This window comes from Taeniopygia guttata, chromosome 2 (genome assembly GCF_048771995.1).
Source record: "Taeniopygia guttata chromosome 2, bTaeGut7.mat, whole genome shotgun sequence".
In the NCBI taxonomy this organism is placed as follows: domain Eukaryota; kingdom Metazoa; phylum Chordata; class Aves; order Passeriformes; family Estrildidae; genus Taeniopygia; species Taeniopygia guttata.
In genome coordinates this window covers 151,884,178-151,902,628 of record NC_133026.1, presented here as the reverse complement: position 1 = coordinate 151,902,628, position 18,451 = coordinate 151,884,178, and the positions used below count along the sequence as shown (strand labels likewise).

Sequence of the window (18,451 nt, the reverse complement as noted above, 5' to 3'; positions counted from 1 at the left end):
GGGTTAGGGACCAGGACAGGTGACACTGAGGGGTTAGGGACCAGGACAGGTGACACAGGGCGGGGCTGGCCCGGCCAGAACACCTGGGACAGGTGACACTGAGGGGTTAGGGACCAGGACAGGTGACATTGAGGGGTTAGGGACTGGGACAGGTGACATTGAGGGGTTAGGGACCAGGACAGGTGACATTGAGGGGTTAGGGACTGGGACAGGTGACACGGGGCGGGGCTGGCCTGGCCAGAACACCTGCACAGGTGGGACAGGGGTTAGGGACCAGGACAGGTGACACTGAGGGGTTAGAGACCGGGACAGGTGACACTGAGGGGGGTCAGACACCTGGACAGGACACCTGGGACAGGTGACACTGTGGGGGCTGGTGACACCCAGCCAGGACACCTGAGGGGGGCACGGCTGTCCCAGGTGCCCCAGGTGTGCCCAGGTGTGCCCAGGTGGCCCCAGGTGCCCCCAGGTGTACCCAGGTGTGCCCCAGGTGTGCTCCCAGGTGCCCCAGGTGCCCCAGGTGTGCCCCCAGATGTGCCCAGGTGCCCCCAGGTGTGCTCAGGTGTGCCCAGGTGTGCCCAGGTGCCCCAGGTGTCCCCAGGTGCCCCAGGTGCCCCAGGTGCCCCAGGTGGCACTCACAGGTGTGATGAAGGTCAGGTCGGGCAGGTGGCTGCCCCCTGTGCCCAGGTGTCCCCAGGTGTGCCCCCAGGTGCCCCCAGGTGTGCCCAGGTGCCCCAGGTGTGCCCCCAGGTGCCCCCAGGTGCCCCCAGGTGTGCCCAGGTGTGCCCCCAGGTGTGCCCCCAGGTGTGCCCAGGTGTGCCCAGGTGTTCCCAGGTGCCCCAGGTGTGCCCCAGGTGTCCCAGGTGGCACTCACAGGTGTGATGACAGTCAGGTCGGGCAGGTGGCTGCCCCCTGTGCCCAGGTGTGCCCCCAGGTGCCCCCAGGTGTGCCCAGGTGCCCCCAGGTGCCCCCAGGTGCCCCCAGGTGCCCCAGGTGTCCCAGGTGGCACTCACCGGTGTGATGACGGTCAGGTCGGGCAGGTGGCTGCCCCCTGTGCCCAGGTGTGCCCCCAGGTGTGCCCCCAGGTGCCCCCAGGTGCCCCCAGGTGCCCCCAGGTGTGTGCCCAGGTGGCACTCACAGGTGTGATGACGGTCAGGTCGGGCAGGTGGCTGCCCCCCGCCCGGGGGTGGTTGCTCAGGATCACGTCCCCCTCCCGCAGCTCCGGGCCCAGGTTACGGATCTGGGGGGGAAATGGGGGGGGGGCTGAACCCCAAATCCCCCCTGGGACCCCCCAGGGACCCCCCAAACCCCCCTCGGACCCCCCAAACCCCCCTGGGACCCCCCAAATCCCCCCAAATCCCCCCAATCCCACCTGGAACTGCACGGCCTCCTGCATAGCGCCCAGGTGCACAGGGATGTGGGGCGCGTTGGACACCAGCCCCCAAACCCCTCTGTGACCCCCCAAACCCCCCAGGGACCCCCCAAATCCCCCCAATCCCACCTGGGACCCCCCAAATCCCCCCAAATCCCCAAACCCCACCTGGAACTGCACGGCCTCCTGCATGGCGCCCAGGTGCACGGGGATGTGGGGGGCGTTGGACACCAGCCCCCAAACCCTCTGGGACCCCCCAAACCCCCCTGGGACCCCCCAAATCCCCCCCTGGGACCCCCCAAACCCCTCTGGGACCCCCCAAATCCCCCAATCCCACCTGGAACTGCACGGCCTCCTGCATGGCGCCCAGGTGCACGGGGATGTGGGGGGCGTTGGACACCAGCCCCCCGTCGGGCCCGAAGAGCGCGCAGGAGAAATCCAAACGCTCCTTGATGTTGGTGGAGACGGCCGAGCGCTGCAGAGCGCGCCCCATCTGCTCTGCGGGGTTAGGGTACCCTCAGTGCCCCCAGAGACCCCTGAGAGACCCCCGAGAGACCCCCAGGGACCCCCCAGAGACCCCCGGGACCCCCGAGAGACCCCCAAAACCAGCACGGTTGGTGTTGGAGACGGCCGAGCGCTGCAGCGCGCGCCCCATCTGCTCTGCGGGGTTAGGGTACGCTCAGACCCCCGAGGGACCCCGAGAGACCCCCGAGAGACCCCTGAGAGACCCCCGAGAGACCCCAGGGAACAGACAGAGGCCCCTGAGAGACCCCCGGGACCCCCAAGAGACCCCCGAGAGACTCCCAGGACCCCCGAGAGACCCCCAGGAATGGACAGAGACCCCCGGGACCCCCGAGAGACCCGAGAGACCCTCAGGAATGGACAGAGACCCCTGAGAGACCCCCGGGAACAGACAGAGACTCCCGGGAACAGACAGAGACCCCTGAAACACCCCCCAGAGACCCCCGGGACCCCCAAGAGACCCCAGGGACCCCCGAGAGACCCCCAAGAGACCCCTGAGAGACCAGAGGGAATGGCCAGAGCACCCCAAAACCAGCACGGCCAGGGGGCCCTGAGAGACCCCCAGGACCCCTGAGAGACCCCCGGGAACAGACAGAGACCACCAGGACCACCCTGGGACCACTCAGAGACCCCTGAGACCCCCCTGGGGCCATCCCTGGGACCACCCCGGGATCCCCCATCACGGATCTGCCATGGGGAGCTGTGGGGGGGGTGATGAGTTTGAGTCAAGTCCCCACTCCCGGAGACCCTCAGGGGCACCCCAAAATTGGGAGACCCCCAGGAGACCCCCAGGAACCCCCAGGACCCTCCAAACCCCCCCGGGACCCCCCAAACGCCCCCAGCCCCACCTGCGATGCTCATGAAGCGGTGCGAGAACACCGAGAGCCGCACCGGCTCCAGCCGCGTGTCCCGCGCCGCCGCCGGCCCCGCGCCCACCGCGATGTTGATGTCCCCGAACCGCGTCACGGTGGCCACGCAGCCCGGCTCCACCACGATGGTGCTGCGGCGGCGGTCAGGGGGAGCCGGGACCCCCCAAAACCCCCCCGGGACCCCCCGAAACCCACCGGGGCCCCCCAAAACCCACCGGGACCCCCAAACCCACCCGGGACCCCCCAAAACCCACCGGGACCCCTCAAAACCCCCGGGACCCCCGAAACCCACCGGGGCCCCCCAAATCCCCCCGGGACCCCCCAAACCCCCCGGGACCCCCCAAACTCCCCTGGGCCCCCCAAACCCCCCCGGGGACCCCCAAAACCCCCGGGACCCCCCGGGACCCCCGAAACCCCCCGGGACCCCCCGAAACCCCTCCGGGCCCCCCGGGGACCCCCGAACCCCCCAGGATGCCCCCATAGCGCCTCGGGGTCCCCTGGAACCCCCGCAACTGTCCCCCCCTCTGTCCCCCCACTGTCCCTCACTGTCCCTGGTGTCCTGCTGCTGTCCCCAGTGTCCCACTGTCCCCCCACTGTCACCCCCATCCCCCCTGTCCCCTGTCCTTGTCCCTGTGCCCGCCTGTCCCCTGTCCCCCCCTGTCCCCCCCGTCACCCCCATCCCCCGTCCCTGTCCCTGTCCCCTGACCCCTGTCCCCTGTCCCTGTCCCTGTGTCCCCATCCCTGTCCCCCTGTCCCTGTCCCTGTCCCTGTCCCCTCTGTCCCTGTCCCTGTCCCCATCCCTGACCCCCATCCCTGTCCCTGTGTCCCTGTCCCTGTCCCCTGTCCCTGTCCCTGTCCCCTGTCCCTGTCCCCCCGTGTCCCCCTCTGTGTCCCCCGTGTCCGTGTCACCTGTTGGTGTCGATGACGATGGCCGGCCCGGGCAGGACGTGGTCACTGCCCAACTCCCCCAGCAGGAACACGGGGGTGTCCCGGTACCCCCCCTCAAAATAGCACCGGGTCACCTGGGGGACACCCACCGGGGTCACCGGGGTCACCCAGGGGTCACCCAGGGGTGTCCCGGTACCCCCCCTCGAAATAGCACCAGGTCACCTGGGGACACCCACCGGGGTCACCCAGGGGTCACCTGGGGTCATTCCTGGGTCACCCTCTGGTCACTCTCAGCCCTCTGGGTCACCCCAGGACCCTCCAGGACCTCCAGTCCCATGGGTCACCCCCAGAGCCCAGGTACCCCCAGGTACCCCCAGGTACCCCCAGGCCCCATTTGCCCCATTCATTCCCCTGATGCCCCCAGTGCCCCCCAGTGCCCCCCAGTGCCCCCAGTGCCCCCAGTGCCCCCGGTGCCCCCGGTGCCCCCTGTCCCCCCAGTATCCCCCAGTTCCCCGGTGCCCCCTCACCGTCTCGGAGCGCGGGGGGTGCCCCCGGTTCCCCGGTTCCCCCTGTCCCCCCGGTGCCCCCGGTTCCCCGGTCCCCCCTCACCGTCTCGGGGCGCGGGGGGTGCCCCCGGTGCCCCCTGTCCCCCCAGTCCCCCCATGCCCCCCGTGCCCCGGTGCCCCCTCACCGTCTCGGGGCGCGGGGGGTGCCCGCGGGGTCCCAGGGGGGTCTCGGGCACGGGCTCGGTGCTGCCGGTGCCGCGCACCCGCAGATCGTCCACCAGCACGGCCCGGCCCGGCATGGTGAACCCGAACTCCTGCCGGTACCTGCGGAGGGGACACGGGGGTGACAGGGACAGGGGACAGGGGACAGGGGATGGGGACAGGGACACACGGGGGTGTCAGTGACACCGGCCGGGACAGGGACAGGGGGACAGGGACACCGAGCTGGGGGGACAGGGGACACTGACCCCGAGGTGACAGAGGGACACGGGGACAGGGACACCAACCCTGGGGTTACAGGGACACACAGGGGGGACGGGGACCCCGGGAGGGGACACGGAACCGGAGCAGGGACCAGGGAGGGAGGGGACAGGGACCCACAGCGGGGAGGGGACAGGGAGCCAGAGCGGGGAGGGGACAGGGACACCGACCTGGGGGAGACAGGTGGATGGGGTAGGGGCACAGGGACACACAGAGAGAGGGGATTGGGGTGAGGGATGGGATTGGGGTGCACAGATGGGATTGGGGTGCACAGATGGGATTGGGGTGCACAGATGGGATTGGGGTGCACAGATGGGATTGGGGTGAGGGGATGGGATTGGGGTGCACAGATGGGATTGGGGTGCACAGATGGGATTGGGGTGAGGGGATGGGATTGGGGTGAGGGATGGGATTGGGGTGCACAGATGGGATTGGGGTGAGGGATGGGATTGGGGTGAGGGATGGGATTGGGGTGCACAGATGGGATTGGGGTGAGGGATGGGATTGGGGTGCACAGATGGGATTGGGGTGCACAGATGGGATTGGGGTGCACAGATGGGATTGGGGTGAGGGATGGGATTGGGGTGGGATGGGATTGGGGTGAGGGATGGGATTGGGGTGAGGGATGGGATTGGGGTGAGGGGATGGGATTGGGGTGAGGGATGGGATTGGGGTGCACAGATGGGATTGGGGTGCACAGATGGGATTGGGGTGAGGGATGGGATTGGGGTGCACAGATGGGATTGGGGTGAGGGGATGGGATTGGGGTGAGGGGATGGGATTGGGGTGAGGGGATGGGATTGGGGTGCACAGATGGGATTGGGGTGAGGGATGGGATTGGGGTGCACAGATGGGGTTGGGGTGAGGGGATGGGATTGGGGTGCACAGATGGGATTGGGGTGCACAGATGGGATTGGGGTGAGGGATGGGATTGGGGTGCACAGATGGGATTGGGGTGCACAGATGGGATTGGGGTGAGGGGATGGGATTGGGGTGCACAGATGGGATTGGGGTGCACAGATGGGATTGGGGTGAGGGATGGGATTGGGGTGAGGGGATGGGATTGGGGTGCACAGGTGGGATTGGGGTGAGGGATGGGATTGGGGTGCACAGATGGGGTTGGGGTGAGGGGATAGGATTGGGGTGAGGGGATGGGATTGGGGTGCACAGATGGGATTGGGGTGCACAGATGGGATTGGGGTGAGGGGATGGGATTGGGGTGAGGGATGGGATTGGGGTGCACAGATGGGATTGGGGTGAGGGATAGGATTGGGGTGAGGGGATGGGATTGGGGTGCACAGATGGGATTGGGGTGCACAGATGGGATTGGGGTGAGGGATGGGATTGGGGTGTCGGGATGGGATTGGGGTGAGGGATGGGATTGGGGTGCACAGATGGGATTGGGGTGAGGGATGGGATTGGGGTGAGGGGATGGGATTGGGGTGCACAGATGGGATTGGGGTGTGGGATGGGATTGGGTGCACAGATGGGTTTGGGGTGAGGGGATGGGATTGGGGTGAGGGATGGGATTGGGGTGAGGGATGGGATTGGGGTGCACAGATGGGATTGGGGTGCACAGATGGGATTGGGGTGCACAGATGGGATTGGGGTGAGGGGATGGGATTGGGGTGCACAGATGGGATTGGGGTGAGGGATGGGATTGGGGTGCACAGATGGGATTGGGGTGCACAGATGGGATTGGGGTGAGGGGATGGGATTGGGGTGCACAGATGGGATTGGGGTGCACAGATGGGATTGGGGTGCACAGATGGGATTGGGGTGAGGGAATGGGATTGGGGTGCACAGATTGGATTGGGGTGAGGGATGGGATTGGGGTGAGGGGATGGGATTGGGGTGCACAGATGGGATTGGGGTGAGGGGATGGGATTGGGGTGAGGGGATGGGATTGGGGTGCACAGATGGGATTGGGGTGAGGGGATGGGATTGGGGTGAGGGATGGGATTGGGGTGCAGGGATGGGATTGGGGTGCGGGGATGGGATTGGGGTGCACAGATGGGATTGGGGTGAGGGATGGGATTGGGGTGCGGGGATGGGATTGGGGTGCACAGATGGGATTGGGGTGCACAGATGGCATTGGGGTGCACAGATGGGATTGGGGTGCACAGATGGGATTGGGGTGAGGGATGGGATTGGGGTGCGGGGTTGGGATTGGGGTGCACAGATGGGATTGGGGTGCACAGATGGGATTGGGGTGCACAGATGGGATTGGGGTGAGGGGATGGGATTGGGGTGCACAGATGGGATTGGGGTGCACAGATGGGATTGGGGTGCACAGATGGGATTGGGGTGAGGGATGGGATTGGGGTGAGGGGATGGGATTGGGGTGAGGGAATGGGATTGGGGTGCACAGATGGGATTGGGGTGAGGGATGGGATTGGGGTGCACAGATGGGATTGGGGTGCACAGATGGGATTGGGGTGAGGGATGGGATTGGGGTGCACAGATGGGATTGGGGTGCACAGATGGGATTGGGGTGCGGGGTTGGGATTGGGGTGCACAGATGGGATTGGGGTGCGGGGATGGGATTGGGGTGAGGAGATGGGATTGGGGTGAGGGGATGGGATTGGGGTGAGGGGATGGGATTGGGGTGCACAGATGGGATTGGGGTGCGGGGATGGGATTGGGGTGCACAGATGGGATTGGGGTGCACAGATGGGATTGGGGTGAGGGGATGGGATTGGGGTGAGGGATGGGATTGGGGTGCACAGATGGGATTGGGGTGAGGGATGGGATTGGGGTGAGGGGATGGGATTGGGGTGCACAGATGGGATTGGGGTGAGGGATGGGATTGGGGTGCGGGGATGGGATTGGGGTGCACAGATGGGATTGGGGTGAGGGATGGGATTGGGGTGAGGGGATGGGATTGGGGTGCACAGATGGGATTGGGGTGCGGGGATGGGATTGGGGTGCACAGATGGGATTGGGGTGAGGGATGGGATTGGGGTGCACAGATGGGATTGGGGTGCACAGATGGGATTGGGGTGAGGGGATGGGATTGGGGTGCACAGATGGGATTGGGGTGCACAGATGGGATTGGGGTGCACAGATGGGATTGGGGTGAGGGGATGGGATTGGGGTGAGGGATGGGATTGGGGTGAGGGATGGGATTGGGGTGCACAGATGGGATTGGGGTGAGGGATGGGATTGGGGTGCACAGATGGGATTGGGGTGAGGGATGGGATTGGGGTGAGGGGATGGGATTGGGGTGCACAGATGGGATTGGGGTGCACAGATGGGATTGGGGTGCACAGATGGGATTGGGGTGCGGGGATGGGATTGGGGTGCACAGATGGGATTGGGGTGAGGGATGGGATTGGGGTGAGGGATGGGATTGGGGTGCACAGATGGGATTGGGGTGCACAGATGGGATTGGGGTGAGGGATGGGATTGGGGTGTGGGGATGGGATTGGGGTGAGGGGATGGGATTGGGGTGCACAGATGGGATTGGGGTGAGGGATGGGATTGGGGTGCACAGATGGGATTGGGGTGCACAGATGGGATTGGGGTGCACAGATGGGATTGGGGTGAGGGGATGGGATTGGGGTGCACAGATGGGATTGGGGTGCACAGATGGGATTGGGGTGCACAGATGGGATTGGGGTGAGGGGATGGGATTGGGGTGCACAGATGGGATTGGGGTGAGGGATGGGATTGGGGTGCACAGATGGGATTGGGGTGAGGGGATGGGATTGGGGTGCACAGATGGGATTGGGGTGCACAGATGGGATTGGGGTGCACAGATGGGATTGGGGTGAGGGGATGGGATTGGGGTGAGGGATGGGATTGGGGTGAGGGATGGGATTGGGGTGAGGGATGGGATTGGGGTGAGGGGATGGGATTGGGGTGCACAGATGGGATTGGGGTGCACAGATGGGATTGGGGTGCACAGATGGGATTGGGGTGAGGGGTGGGATTGGGGTGCACAGATGGGATTGGGTGAGGGGATGGGATTGGGGTGCACAGATGGGATTGGGGTGCACAGATGGGATTGGGGTGCACAGATGGGATTGGGGTGAGGGATGGGATTGGGGTGAGGGATGGGATTGGGGTGAGGGATGGGATTGGGGTGCACAGATGGGATTGGGGTGCACAGATGGGATTGGGGTGAGGGAATGGGATTGGGGTGCACAGATGGGATTGGGGTGAGGGGATGGGATTGGGGTGAGGGGATGGGATTGGGGTGCACAGATGGGATTGGGGTGAGGGGATGGGATTGGGGTGAGGGATGGGATTGGGGTGAGGGGATGGGATTGGGGTGAGGGATGGGATTGGGGTGCACAGATGGGATTGGGGTGCACAGATGGGATTGGGGTGCACAGATGGGATTGGGGTGCACAGATGGGATTGGGGTGAGGGGATGGGATTGGGGTGCACAGATGGGATTGGGGTGCACAGATGGGATTGGGGTGAGGGATGGGATTGGGGTGCACAGATGGGATTGGGGTGCACAGATGGGATTGGGTGAGGGGATGGGATTGGGGTGAGGGGATGGGATTGGGGTGAGGGATGGGATTGGGGTGAGGGGGTGGGATTGTGACAACACTGGGACAGGGCTGGTGACACTGGGACAGAGTTGGTGGCACTGTGGCACTGACCGGGCGGTGAAGGCCGCCAGGAAGTCGCCGGCGGCGCAGGAGCCGGGCCGGTGACACCATGCCAGGCTGGTGACACTGGGACAGGACTGGTGACACTGGGACAGGACTGGTGGCCCCAGAACAGGACTGGTGACACTGGGACAGGGTTGGTGACACTGGGACAGGGCAGTGACACTGGGACAGGGTTGGTGACACTGGGACAGGGCTGGTGACACTGGGACAGGGCTGGTGACACTGGGACAGAGTTGGTGACACTGGGACAGGACTGGTGACACTGGGACAGGACTGGTGACACTGGGACAGGGCTGGTGACACTGGGACAGAGTTGGTGACACTGGGACAGAGTTGGTGACACTGGGACAGGGCCGGTGACACTGTGGCACTGACCGGGCGGTGAAGGCCGCCAGGAAGTCGCCGGCGGCGCAGGAGCCGGGGTGCGCCGGGTGCCCGCGGGCAGAGACCATCAGGGCACAGTCGGTGCCTTCATAGCGCAGGTGCAGGAACGGCTCCGTGCGGATCTGCTCCCTGCGGCACGGCGCGGGTCAGTCTGTGTCACCGGGTGTCACCTTGTGTCACACTGTGTCACTATGTCACCCTGTGTCACCCTGTCACCGTGGCACTGTGTCACCCTGTCCCCAATGTCACAACCACTGGGTCACCCTGTCCCCATCCTGCCATCCCTGCTGTCCCCGCTGTCCCCTGTCCCCATCCTGCCATCTCCGGTGTCACCTGTCCCCTGTCCCCATCCCCTGTCCCCTGTCCCTTGTCCCATCCCCGCTGTCCCCTGTCCCATCCCCTGTCCCCTGTCCCTTGTCCCATCCCCGCTGTCCCCTGTCCCCATCCCCTGTCCCCTGTCCCTTGTCCCATCCCCGCTGTCCCCTGTCCCATCCCCTGTCCCCTGTCCCCATCCCCCTGTCCCCTGTCCCTGTCCCCATCCCCTGTCCCCTGTCCCTGTCCCCTGTCCCTCCCGCTGTCCCCAGCCCCTCTCTCGCTCACGGTGCGAATCCCTGTGCCCTGTCCCCATCCCCTGTCCCATCCCGCTGTCCCTGTCCCCGTCCCGCTGTCCCCCGTCCCTTCCCACTGTCCCATCCCGTGTCCCCTGTCCCCATCCCCTGTCCCATCCCGCTGTCCCCTGTCCCCATCCCACTGTTCCCTGTCCCATCCTGCTGTCCCCTGTCCCTGTCCCCTATCCCCGGTCCCGTCCCACTATCCCCTGTCCCATCCCCTGTCCCCTCCCGCTGTCCCCATCCCCATCCCTGTCCCCGCTCTCTCACGGGCCGAATCCCTGTGCCCTGTCCCCATCCCCTGTCCCGCTGTCCCCTGTCCCTGTCCCCGTCCCTCTCTCACGGTGCGAATCCCTGTGCCCGCAGCCCGTCCCGGCAGCGCCGCTCCAGCTCCCGGAGCCGCTCCTCGAGCCGCGGGAACGCGCCGGGGCCGTACGGGAGCGCGCACGGCTCCTGCTCCTCCTGCACCGCGTCCGCCAGCGCCAGCCCGAGCGCCGACAGCAGCCCGCTGTGCCTGGGGGGACAGCCCGGGGACACTCCTGTCACCGCGGGGACAGCCCCGGGACAGCCCCGGGACAGCCCGAGCGCCGACAGCAGCCCGCTGTGCCTGCGGGGACAGACCGGGACAGCCCGGGACAGGCCTGTCACCGCGGGGACAGCCCAGGGACAGCCCCGGGACAGCCCCGGGACAGCCCCGGGACAGCCCGAGCGCCGACAGCAGCCCGCTGTGCCTGGGGGGACAGCCCGGGGACACTCCTGTCACCGCGGGGACAGCCCCGGGACAGCCCCGGGACAGCCCGAGCGCCGACAGCAGCCCGCTGTGCCTGGGGGGACATCCCGGGACAGCCCCGGGACAGGCCTGTCACCGCCCGGGGACAGCCCCGCGACAGCCCCGGGACAGCCCCGGGACAGGCCTGTCACCGCCCGGGGACAGCCCCGGGACAGCCCGAGCGCCGACAGCAGCCCGCTGTGCCTGCGGGGACAGACCGGGACAGCCCGGGACAGGCCTGTCACCGCGGGGACAGCCCAGGGACAGCCCCGGGACAGCCCCGGGACAGCCCCGGGACAGCCCGAGCGCCGACAGCAGCCCGCTGTGCCTGGGGGGACATCCCGGGACAGCCCCGGGACAGGCCTGTCACCGCGGGGACAGCCCGGGGACACTCCTGTCACCGCCGGGGACAGCCCCGGGACAGCCCCGGACAGCGCCAGTCCGAGCGCCGACAGCAGCCCGCTGTGCCTGGGGGGACAGTCCCGGGACAGGACTGTCACCGCGGGGACAGCCCCGGGACAGCGCCGGGACAGCCCCGGGACAGCGCCGACAGCAGCCCGCTGTGCCTGGGGGGACAGTCCCGGGACAGGACTGTCACCGCGGGGACAGCCCCGGGACAGCGCCGGGACAGCCCCGGGACAGCGCCGACAGCAGCCCGCTGTGCCTGGGGGGACAGCGCTGTCACCGTGGGGACAGGCCGGGGACACTGCGGGGACACCGCGGGGACAGCCCGGGACAGCCCCGGGTCACTGCTGTCACCGCCCGGGACAGCCCCGGGACTCCCCCGGCCCGTCCCTGTCCCAGCCCCGGGGACCCCCTCCCAAAGCCACCGGTCCCCCAAATCCCTCGGGCCCCTCCCCAGCCCCGCAGGGGGAGGGTCGGGGTCTCCGGGACCCCCCCCCCAAGAGGGGAATCCCTGTGGACCCTCCAGGTCCGCCCCAAATCGGGTCCCCACTGCCCCCACCCCAAAAAGGGGATCCCCACACCCCTCACCCCAAACCCGGGGGTCCCCACGCCCCCCGCCCCATCCTGGGGGTCCCCACGCCCCCCACCCAGATCCACCCCAAACCCGGGGGTCCCCGTGCCCCCCGCCCATGCAGGGGGGTCCCCGCACCCCATCCCGGGGATTCCCACGACCGCCCCCCCAACCCGAGGGTCCCCACGGCCCCCCCCCAGCTGCCCCCCATGCCGGGGGTCCCCACGCCCCCCGCCCCATCCCGGGGGTCCCCGCGCCCCCTGCCCCATATCCCGGGGGTCCCCGTGCCCCCCGCCCCACCCCGGGGGTCCCCATGCCCGCTGCCCATCCCGGGGGTCCCCGTGCCCCCCGCCCCATCCCGGGGGTCCCCATGCCCCCCGCCCCATCCCGGGGGTCCCCACGCCCCCCGCCCACCCCGGGGGTCCCCCCCGCACCCACCTGTGGATGAAGACCCGGGCCATGCCCAGCGTGCGGGCGATGGCACAGGCGTGCTGCCCCCCGGCGCCCCCGAAACACGCCAGCACGTGTCGCGCCGCCTCGTGTCCCCGCGCCTGCCAGGGGACAGCCGGTGACACCGGGACCCCCGGGACCCCCGGGACCCTCGGGACCCCCACCCAGCGGGAGGGGACACCGCGACCCCCGCGGGACACCCACCCAGCGGGCAGTGACACCGCGACCCCCGGGACCCCCGAGGGACACCCACCCAGCGGGAGGTGACACCGGGACCCCCGGGACCCCCGAGGGACACCCACCCAGCGGGAGGGGACACCACTGTCCCCCGGGACCCCCCGAGCCCCCCGGGACCCCCGAGGGACCCCCACCTCCGTCAGGGCGCGGATGGGTCGGCACATGGCCTCGTTGGCCACCCGGATGAAGCCCAGGGCCACCTCCTCCACCGAGAGCGCCTCGGTGTCCCCGGTGTCCGCGGTGTCCCCGGTGTCCCCGGTGTCCCCGGTGTCCGCAGTGTCCCCGGTGTCCCCGGAGCCCCCGGTGTCCCCGGAGCCCCCGGAGCCCCCGGAGCCCCCGGAGCCCCTCTGGAAGGCGCGGATGGTGGCCGCCAGCTCCCGGAACGCCGCCGCCGCCGTGTCCCGGCACAGCGGCTGATCCTCGCCGGGACCGAAGATCCGCGGGAAGAACTCGGGGAGCAGCCGGCCCAGCACCAGGTTGGCGTCGGTGACAGTCAGGGGACCGCCTGGGGACACCGGGGGGTCACAGGGGTCAGGGGGACACCGGGGGTCAGGGACCGGCTGGGGACACCGGGGGGACACGGGGGTCAGGGACCGGCTGGGGACACCGCGGGACACGGGGGTCAGGGACCGGCTGGGGACACCGGGGGGTCAGAGGGGTCAGGGACCGGCTGGGGACACGGGGGAGGTCAGGCGAGTCAGGGACCGCCTGGGGACACCGGGGGGACACGGGGGTCAGGGGGACACCGGGGGGTCAGGGACTGCTTGGGGACACCGCGGGGACACGGGGGTCAGGGGGGTCACGGGGGTCAGGGACCGGCTGGGGACACCGCGGGGACACGGGGGTCAGGGACCGCCTGGGGACACGGGGGGACACGGGGGTCAGGGGGACACGGGGGTCAGGGGGACACCGCGGGGACATGGGGGTCAGGGGGGTCAGGGACCGCCTGGGGACACCGGGACACGGGGGATAGAAGGACACGGGGGGCTCAGAGGGGACACAGAGGGGTCAGGGGTGGCACGGCGGGGTCAGGGGGACACGGGGGTCAGGGGGGGACACGGGGGGTCAGGGTGACACGGGGACACGGGTGTCCCTCACTCACCCTTGCGGTAACAGGCGGGTCCCGGGTGGGCGCCCGCGGACTCGGGACCGACCACGTAGAGACCGGACCTGCGGGGACACGGGGACACTCAGGGGGACACGGGGACACTCAGGGGACACGGGGACACTCAGGGGGACATGGGGACACTCAGGGGGACACGGGGACACCCACGGGGGGCACAAGACAGACAGCGACACCCGCGGGGACACGGAAGGGACAGTGACACCCACGGGGGCGCACCTCATTCACCTGGGACACACCTGGAGCCCCCTCCCCAGCCCCGCCCATCCCCCGGACCCCCTCCCCAGGCCCCGGACCCCCCCCAGCCCCTGGACCCCCTCCCCATCCCCTGGATCCCCTCCCCATCCTCTGGACCCCCTCCTCAGCCCCCGGATCCCCTCCCCATCCTCTGGACCCCCTCCTCAGCCCCCGGACCCCCTCCCCAGCCCCTGGACCCCCTCCCCAGCCCCGGACCCCCTCCCCAGCCCCGGACCCCCTCCCCATCCCCTGGACCCCCTCCCCATCCCCCGGACCCCCTCCTCAGCCCCTGGACCCCCTCCTCAGCCCCTGGACCCCCTCCCCAGCCCCTGGACCCCCTCCCCAGCCCCCGGACCCCCTCCCCAAGCCCCTGGACCCCCTCCCCTGCCCCCGGACCCCTCCCCAGGTCCTGGACACCCTCCCCAGCTTCCGGATCCCCCCCAGGTCCCGGACCCCCTCCCCAGCCCCCGGACCCCCTCCCCATCCCCTGGACCCCCTCCTCAGCCCCTGGACCCCCTCCCCAGCCCCTGGACCCCCTCCTCAGCCCCCGGACCCCCTCCCCCAGCCCCGGACCCCCTCCCCAGCCCCTGGATCCCTCCACAGCCCCAGACCCCTCCCCATCCCCTGGACCCCCCCCAGCCTCCCAACACTTGGAGCCCCCTCCCCTTCCCCCGGCCCCCCCATCCCCCCGCCCCCCACCTGAAGAACAGCCGGGACCCCGCCCCAAGGCCCCCCCACCTGAAGAAGAGGCGGGACCCCCCCCGCCCCCCCATTCCCACCTGAAGAACAGTCAGGACCCCTCTCCCCCCCATTCCCACCTGAAGAAGAGGCGGGACCCCCCCCCCGCGGCCACGGTGCTGATGTGCAGCTGCGGGCTCTGGATGGCGACCCCCGCCGTGGTGGCCTCGAACACGTGCTCGAACTCGCCCGCGTAGCGGCTCACGTCGGTCGAGGTGCCTGCGGACCCCGAAACTGCACCCCAGAACTGCGGGACCCCAAAACTGCACCCCAAAACTGCTGCACCCCGAAACTGCGGGACCCCGAAACTGCGGGACCCCAAAACTGCACCCCAAAACTGCTGCACCCCAAAACTGCGGGACCCCAGAACTGCGGGACCCCAAAACTGCTGCACCCCGAAACTGCGGGACCCCAAAACTGCGGGACCCCGAAACTGCGGGACCCCGAAACTGCTGCACCCCAAAACTGCCGCACCCCAAAACTGCCGCACCCCAGAGCTGCCGCACCCCAAAACTGCGGGACCCCAAAACTGCCGGACCCCAAAACTGCGGGACCCCAAAACTGCGGGACCCCAAAACTGCTGCACCCCAAAACCGCGGGACCCCGAAACTGCTGCACCCCGAAACTGCGGGACCCCGAAACTGCGGGACCCCGAAACTGCGGGACCCCAAAACTGCTGCACCCCGAAACTGCCGCACCCCGAAACTGCGGGACCCCAAAACTGCACCCTGAAACTGCGGGACCCCAAAACTGCTGCACCCCGAAACTGCGGGACCCCAAAACTGCACCCTGAAACTGCGGGACCCCAAAACTGCGGGACCCCGAAACTGCGGGACCCCGAAACTGCGGGACCCCGAAACTGCGGGACCCCAAAACTGCTGCACCCCGAAACTGCGGGACCCCGAAACTGCGGGACCCCAAAACTGCCGCACCCCAAAACTGCCAGACCCCAGACCCAGCGGGACCCCAAAACTGCTGCACCCCAAAACTGCTGCACCCCGAAACTGCCGCACCCCGAAACTGCCGCACCCCAGACCCAGACAGACCCCAGAGCTGCTGCACCCCAAAACTGCCAGACCCCAGACCCAGACAGACCCCAAAACTGCTGCACCCCAAAACTGCCGGACCCCAGACCCAGCAGGACCCGAGACCCAGCAGGACCCCCTCCCCATAACCCAAATCCCAACAGGATCCCCTTCCCAGGACCCCAACCCCAGCCAGTGACCCCCGGACCCCAATCCCATGGGACCCCCTCCCTGTGACCCCAGTCCCCCGGGACCCCCTCCCCATGACCCCAATCCCCCCAGAACCCCTCCCCAAGACCCCAGACCCCCGGGACCCCAGACCTCCAGGACCCCCTCCCCATGACCCCAGACCCCCGGGACCCCCTTTCTGGGACCCCAATCCCACGGGACCCCCTCCCTATGACCCCAGTCCCCCAGGACCCCCTCCCCATGACCCCAATCCCCCGGGACCCCCTCCCTGTGACCCCAGACCCCCGGGACCCCCTCCCCGTGACCCCAATCCCCCAGACCCCCCGGACCCCCGGGCCCCGCCCTCACCTCCCATGTCGAAGCCGATCACGGGGGTCCCGTCCTGGGGGTCGAAGGTGGTCCGGGCGTAGCCCACGACCCCCGCGGCCGGACCCGACAGGATGGCCCGAGCCCCCCCGAAGGTGTCCATGGGCGTGAGCCCCCCGTCCGAGCGCATGAACAGCACCTGCACCCCCTAAAAACGGGGTTCAGGGGGTCAGAGCCCCCGTCCGAGCGCATGAACAGCACCTGCACCCCCTAAAAATGGGGGTCAGGGGGTCAGGGGGTCAGAGCCCCCCGTCCGAGCGCATGAACAGCACCTGCACCCCCTAAAAACGGGGTTTGGGGGGTCAATGGGGTCAGACCCCCCGTCCGAGCGCATGAACAGCACCTGCACCCCCTAAAATCGGGTTTGGGGGGTCAGAGCCCCCCATGAACAGCACCTGCACCCCCTAAAAACGGGGTTTGGGGGGTCAGAGCCCCCCATGAACAGCACCTGCACCCCCTAAAAATGGGGGTCAGGGGGTCAGAGCCCCCCGTCCGAGCGCATGAACAGCACCTGCACCCCCTAAAAACGGGGTACGGGGGGTCAGGGGGTCAATGGGGTCAGACCCCCCGTCCGAGCGCATGAACAGCACCTGCACCCCCTAAAAACGGGGTCAGGGGGTCAGAGCCCCCGTCCGAGCGCATGAACAGCACCTGCACCCCCTAAAATCGGGGTTTGGGGGGGTCAGAGGGGTCAGAGCCCCCCGTCCGAGCGCATGAACAGCACCTGCACCCCCTAAAAACGGGTTTGGGGGGTCGGGGGTCAGAGCCCCCCATGAACAGCACCTGCACCCCCTAAAAACGGGGTTCAGGGGGTCAGGGGGGTCAGGGGGTCAGAGCCCCCCGTCCGAGCGCATGAACAGCACCTGCACCCCCTAAAAACGGGTTTGGGGGTTCAGGGGGTCAGAGCCCCCCGTCCGAGCGCATGTCCCGTGTCTGTCCCGGGTCAGTCCCGCCCCATCCCGGGTCAGTCCCACCCTGTTCCGGGCCGGTGCCGCTCTGTCCCCCCCTATCCCGGGTCAGTCCCGCTCTGTCCTGGGTCAGTCCCATGTCAGTCTCGCCCCGTCCCGGGTCAGTCCCGCCCTGTCCCGGGTCTGTCCCAGGTCAGTCCCGCCCTGTCCCAGCTCTATCCCGGGTCTGTCCCAGGTCAGTCCCGCCCTGTCCCCCGCTCTGTCCCAGCTCTATCCCGGGTCAGTCCCGCTCTATCCCGGGTCAGTCCTGCTCTATCCTGTGTCAGTCCCGTGTCAGTCCCCCCCTATCCCGTGTCAGTCCCGTGTCAGTCCCGGGTCAGTCCCGTCCCGTCCCCGCTCACCCGCAGGCCGTGCCGGAAGCCCTGGCAGAAGCCGCGCAGGTAGCGCCGCACGCCGGGGCTCAGGTACGCGTCGGCACAGGCCGTGAGGCCGCGCGGCACCGCCCGCGCCATGCCCGCCACCGCCGAGGACAGCGACACCTGCGCGAAGCCCAGCGACTGTGCCAGGGCGCCCACCTGCTCCTCGTGCCCGGGCCACCTGCGGGGACACCTGGGTCACACCTGTGTGTCACCTGTGTCACCTGTGTGTCACCTGGGTCACACCTGTACCCACACACCCCACCTGCTGCTCGTGCCCGGGCCACCTGCGGGGACAGGTGTGTGTCACCTGTGTGTCACCTGTGTCACCTGTGTCACACCTGTACCCACACACCCCACCTGCTGCTCGTGCCCGGGCCACCTGCGGGGACAGGTGTGTCACCTGTGTGTCACCTGTGTCACCTGTGTCACCTGTGTCACACCTGTACCCACACACCCCACCTGCTCCTTGTGCTCGGGACACCTGCGGGGACACCTGTGTCACCTGTGTCACACCTGGGTCACCTGTGTCACCTGTGTCACACCTGTGTCACACCTGTGTGCCACCTGTGTCACACCTGGGTCACCTGTGTCACACCTCTACCCACACACCCCACCTGCTCCTCGTGCCCGGGCCACCTGCGGGGACACCTGTGTGTCACCTGTGTGTCACCTGTACCCACACACCCCACCTGCTGCTCGTGCCCGGGCCACCTGTGGGACAGGTGTGTGTCACCTGGGTCACACCTGTGTCACACCT

At 68.5% G+C, this 18,451-nt stretch overlaps 1 protein-coding gene across 1 annotated transcript in view; it reads right to left on the bottom strand.

The window, feature by feature from the left end:
- OPLAH (5-oxoprolinase, ATP-hydrolysing) overlaps window positions 1-18,451 on the bottom strand; it is a 37,997-nt gene that overhangs the window by 12,283 nt on the left and 7,263 nt on the right. The window contains exons 5-17 of the mRNA XM_072925149.1: window positions 17,677-17,872; window positions 16,350-16,515; window positions 14,868-15,006; window positions 13,792-13,859; window positions 12,824-13,194; window positions 12,441-12,553; window positions 10,601-10,771; window positions 9,641-9,778; window positions 4,343-4,481; window positions 3,673-3,785; window positions 2,743-2,894; window positions 1,710-1,870; window positions 1,139-1,240 (exon numbers count right to left, since the gene is read on the bottom strand). Of these exons, the coding sequence (XP_072781250.1) occupies window positions 1,139-1,240; window positions 1,710-1,870; window positions 2,743-2,894; window positions 3,673-3,785; window positions 4,343-4,481; window positions 9,641-9,778; window positions 10,601-10,771; window positions 12,441-12,553; window positions 12,824-13,194; window positions 13,792-13,859; window positions 14,868-15,006; window positions 16,350-16,515; window positions 17,677-17,872 (2,029 nt within the window). The remainder of the gene's footprint in view (window positions 1-1,138; window positions 1,241-1,709; window positions 1,871-2,742; window positions 2,895-3,672; window positions 3,786-4,342; window positions 4,482-9,640; window positions 9,779-10,600; window positions 10,772-12,440; window positions 12,554-12,823; window positions 13,195-13,791; window positions 13,860-14,867; window positions 15,007-16,349; window positions 16,516-17,676; window positions 17,873-18,451) is intronic.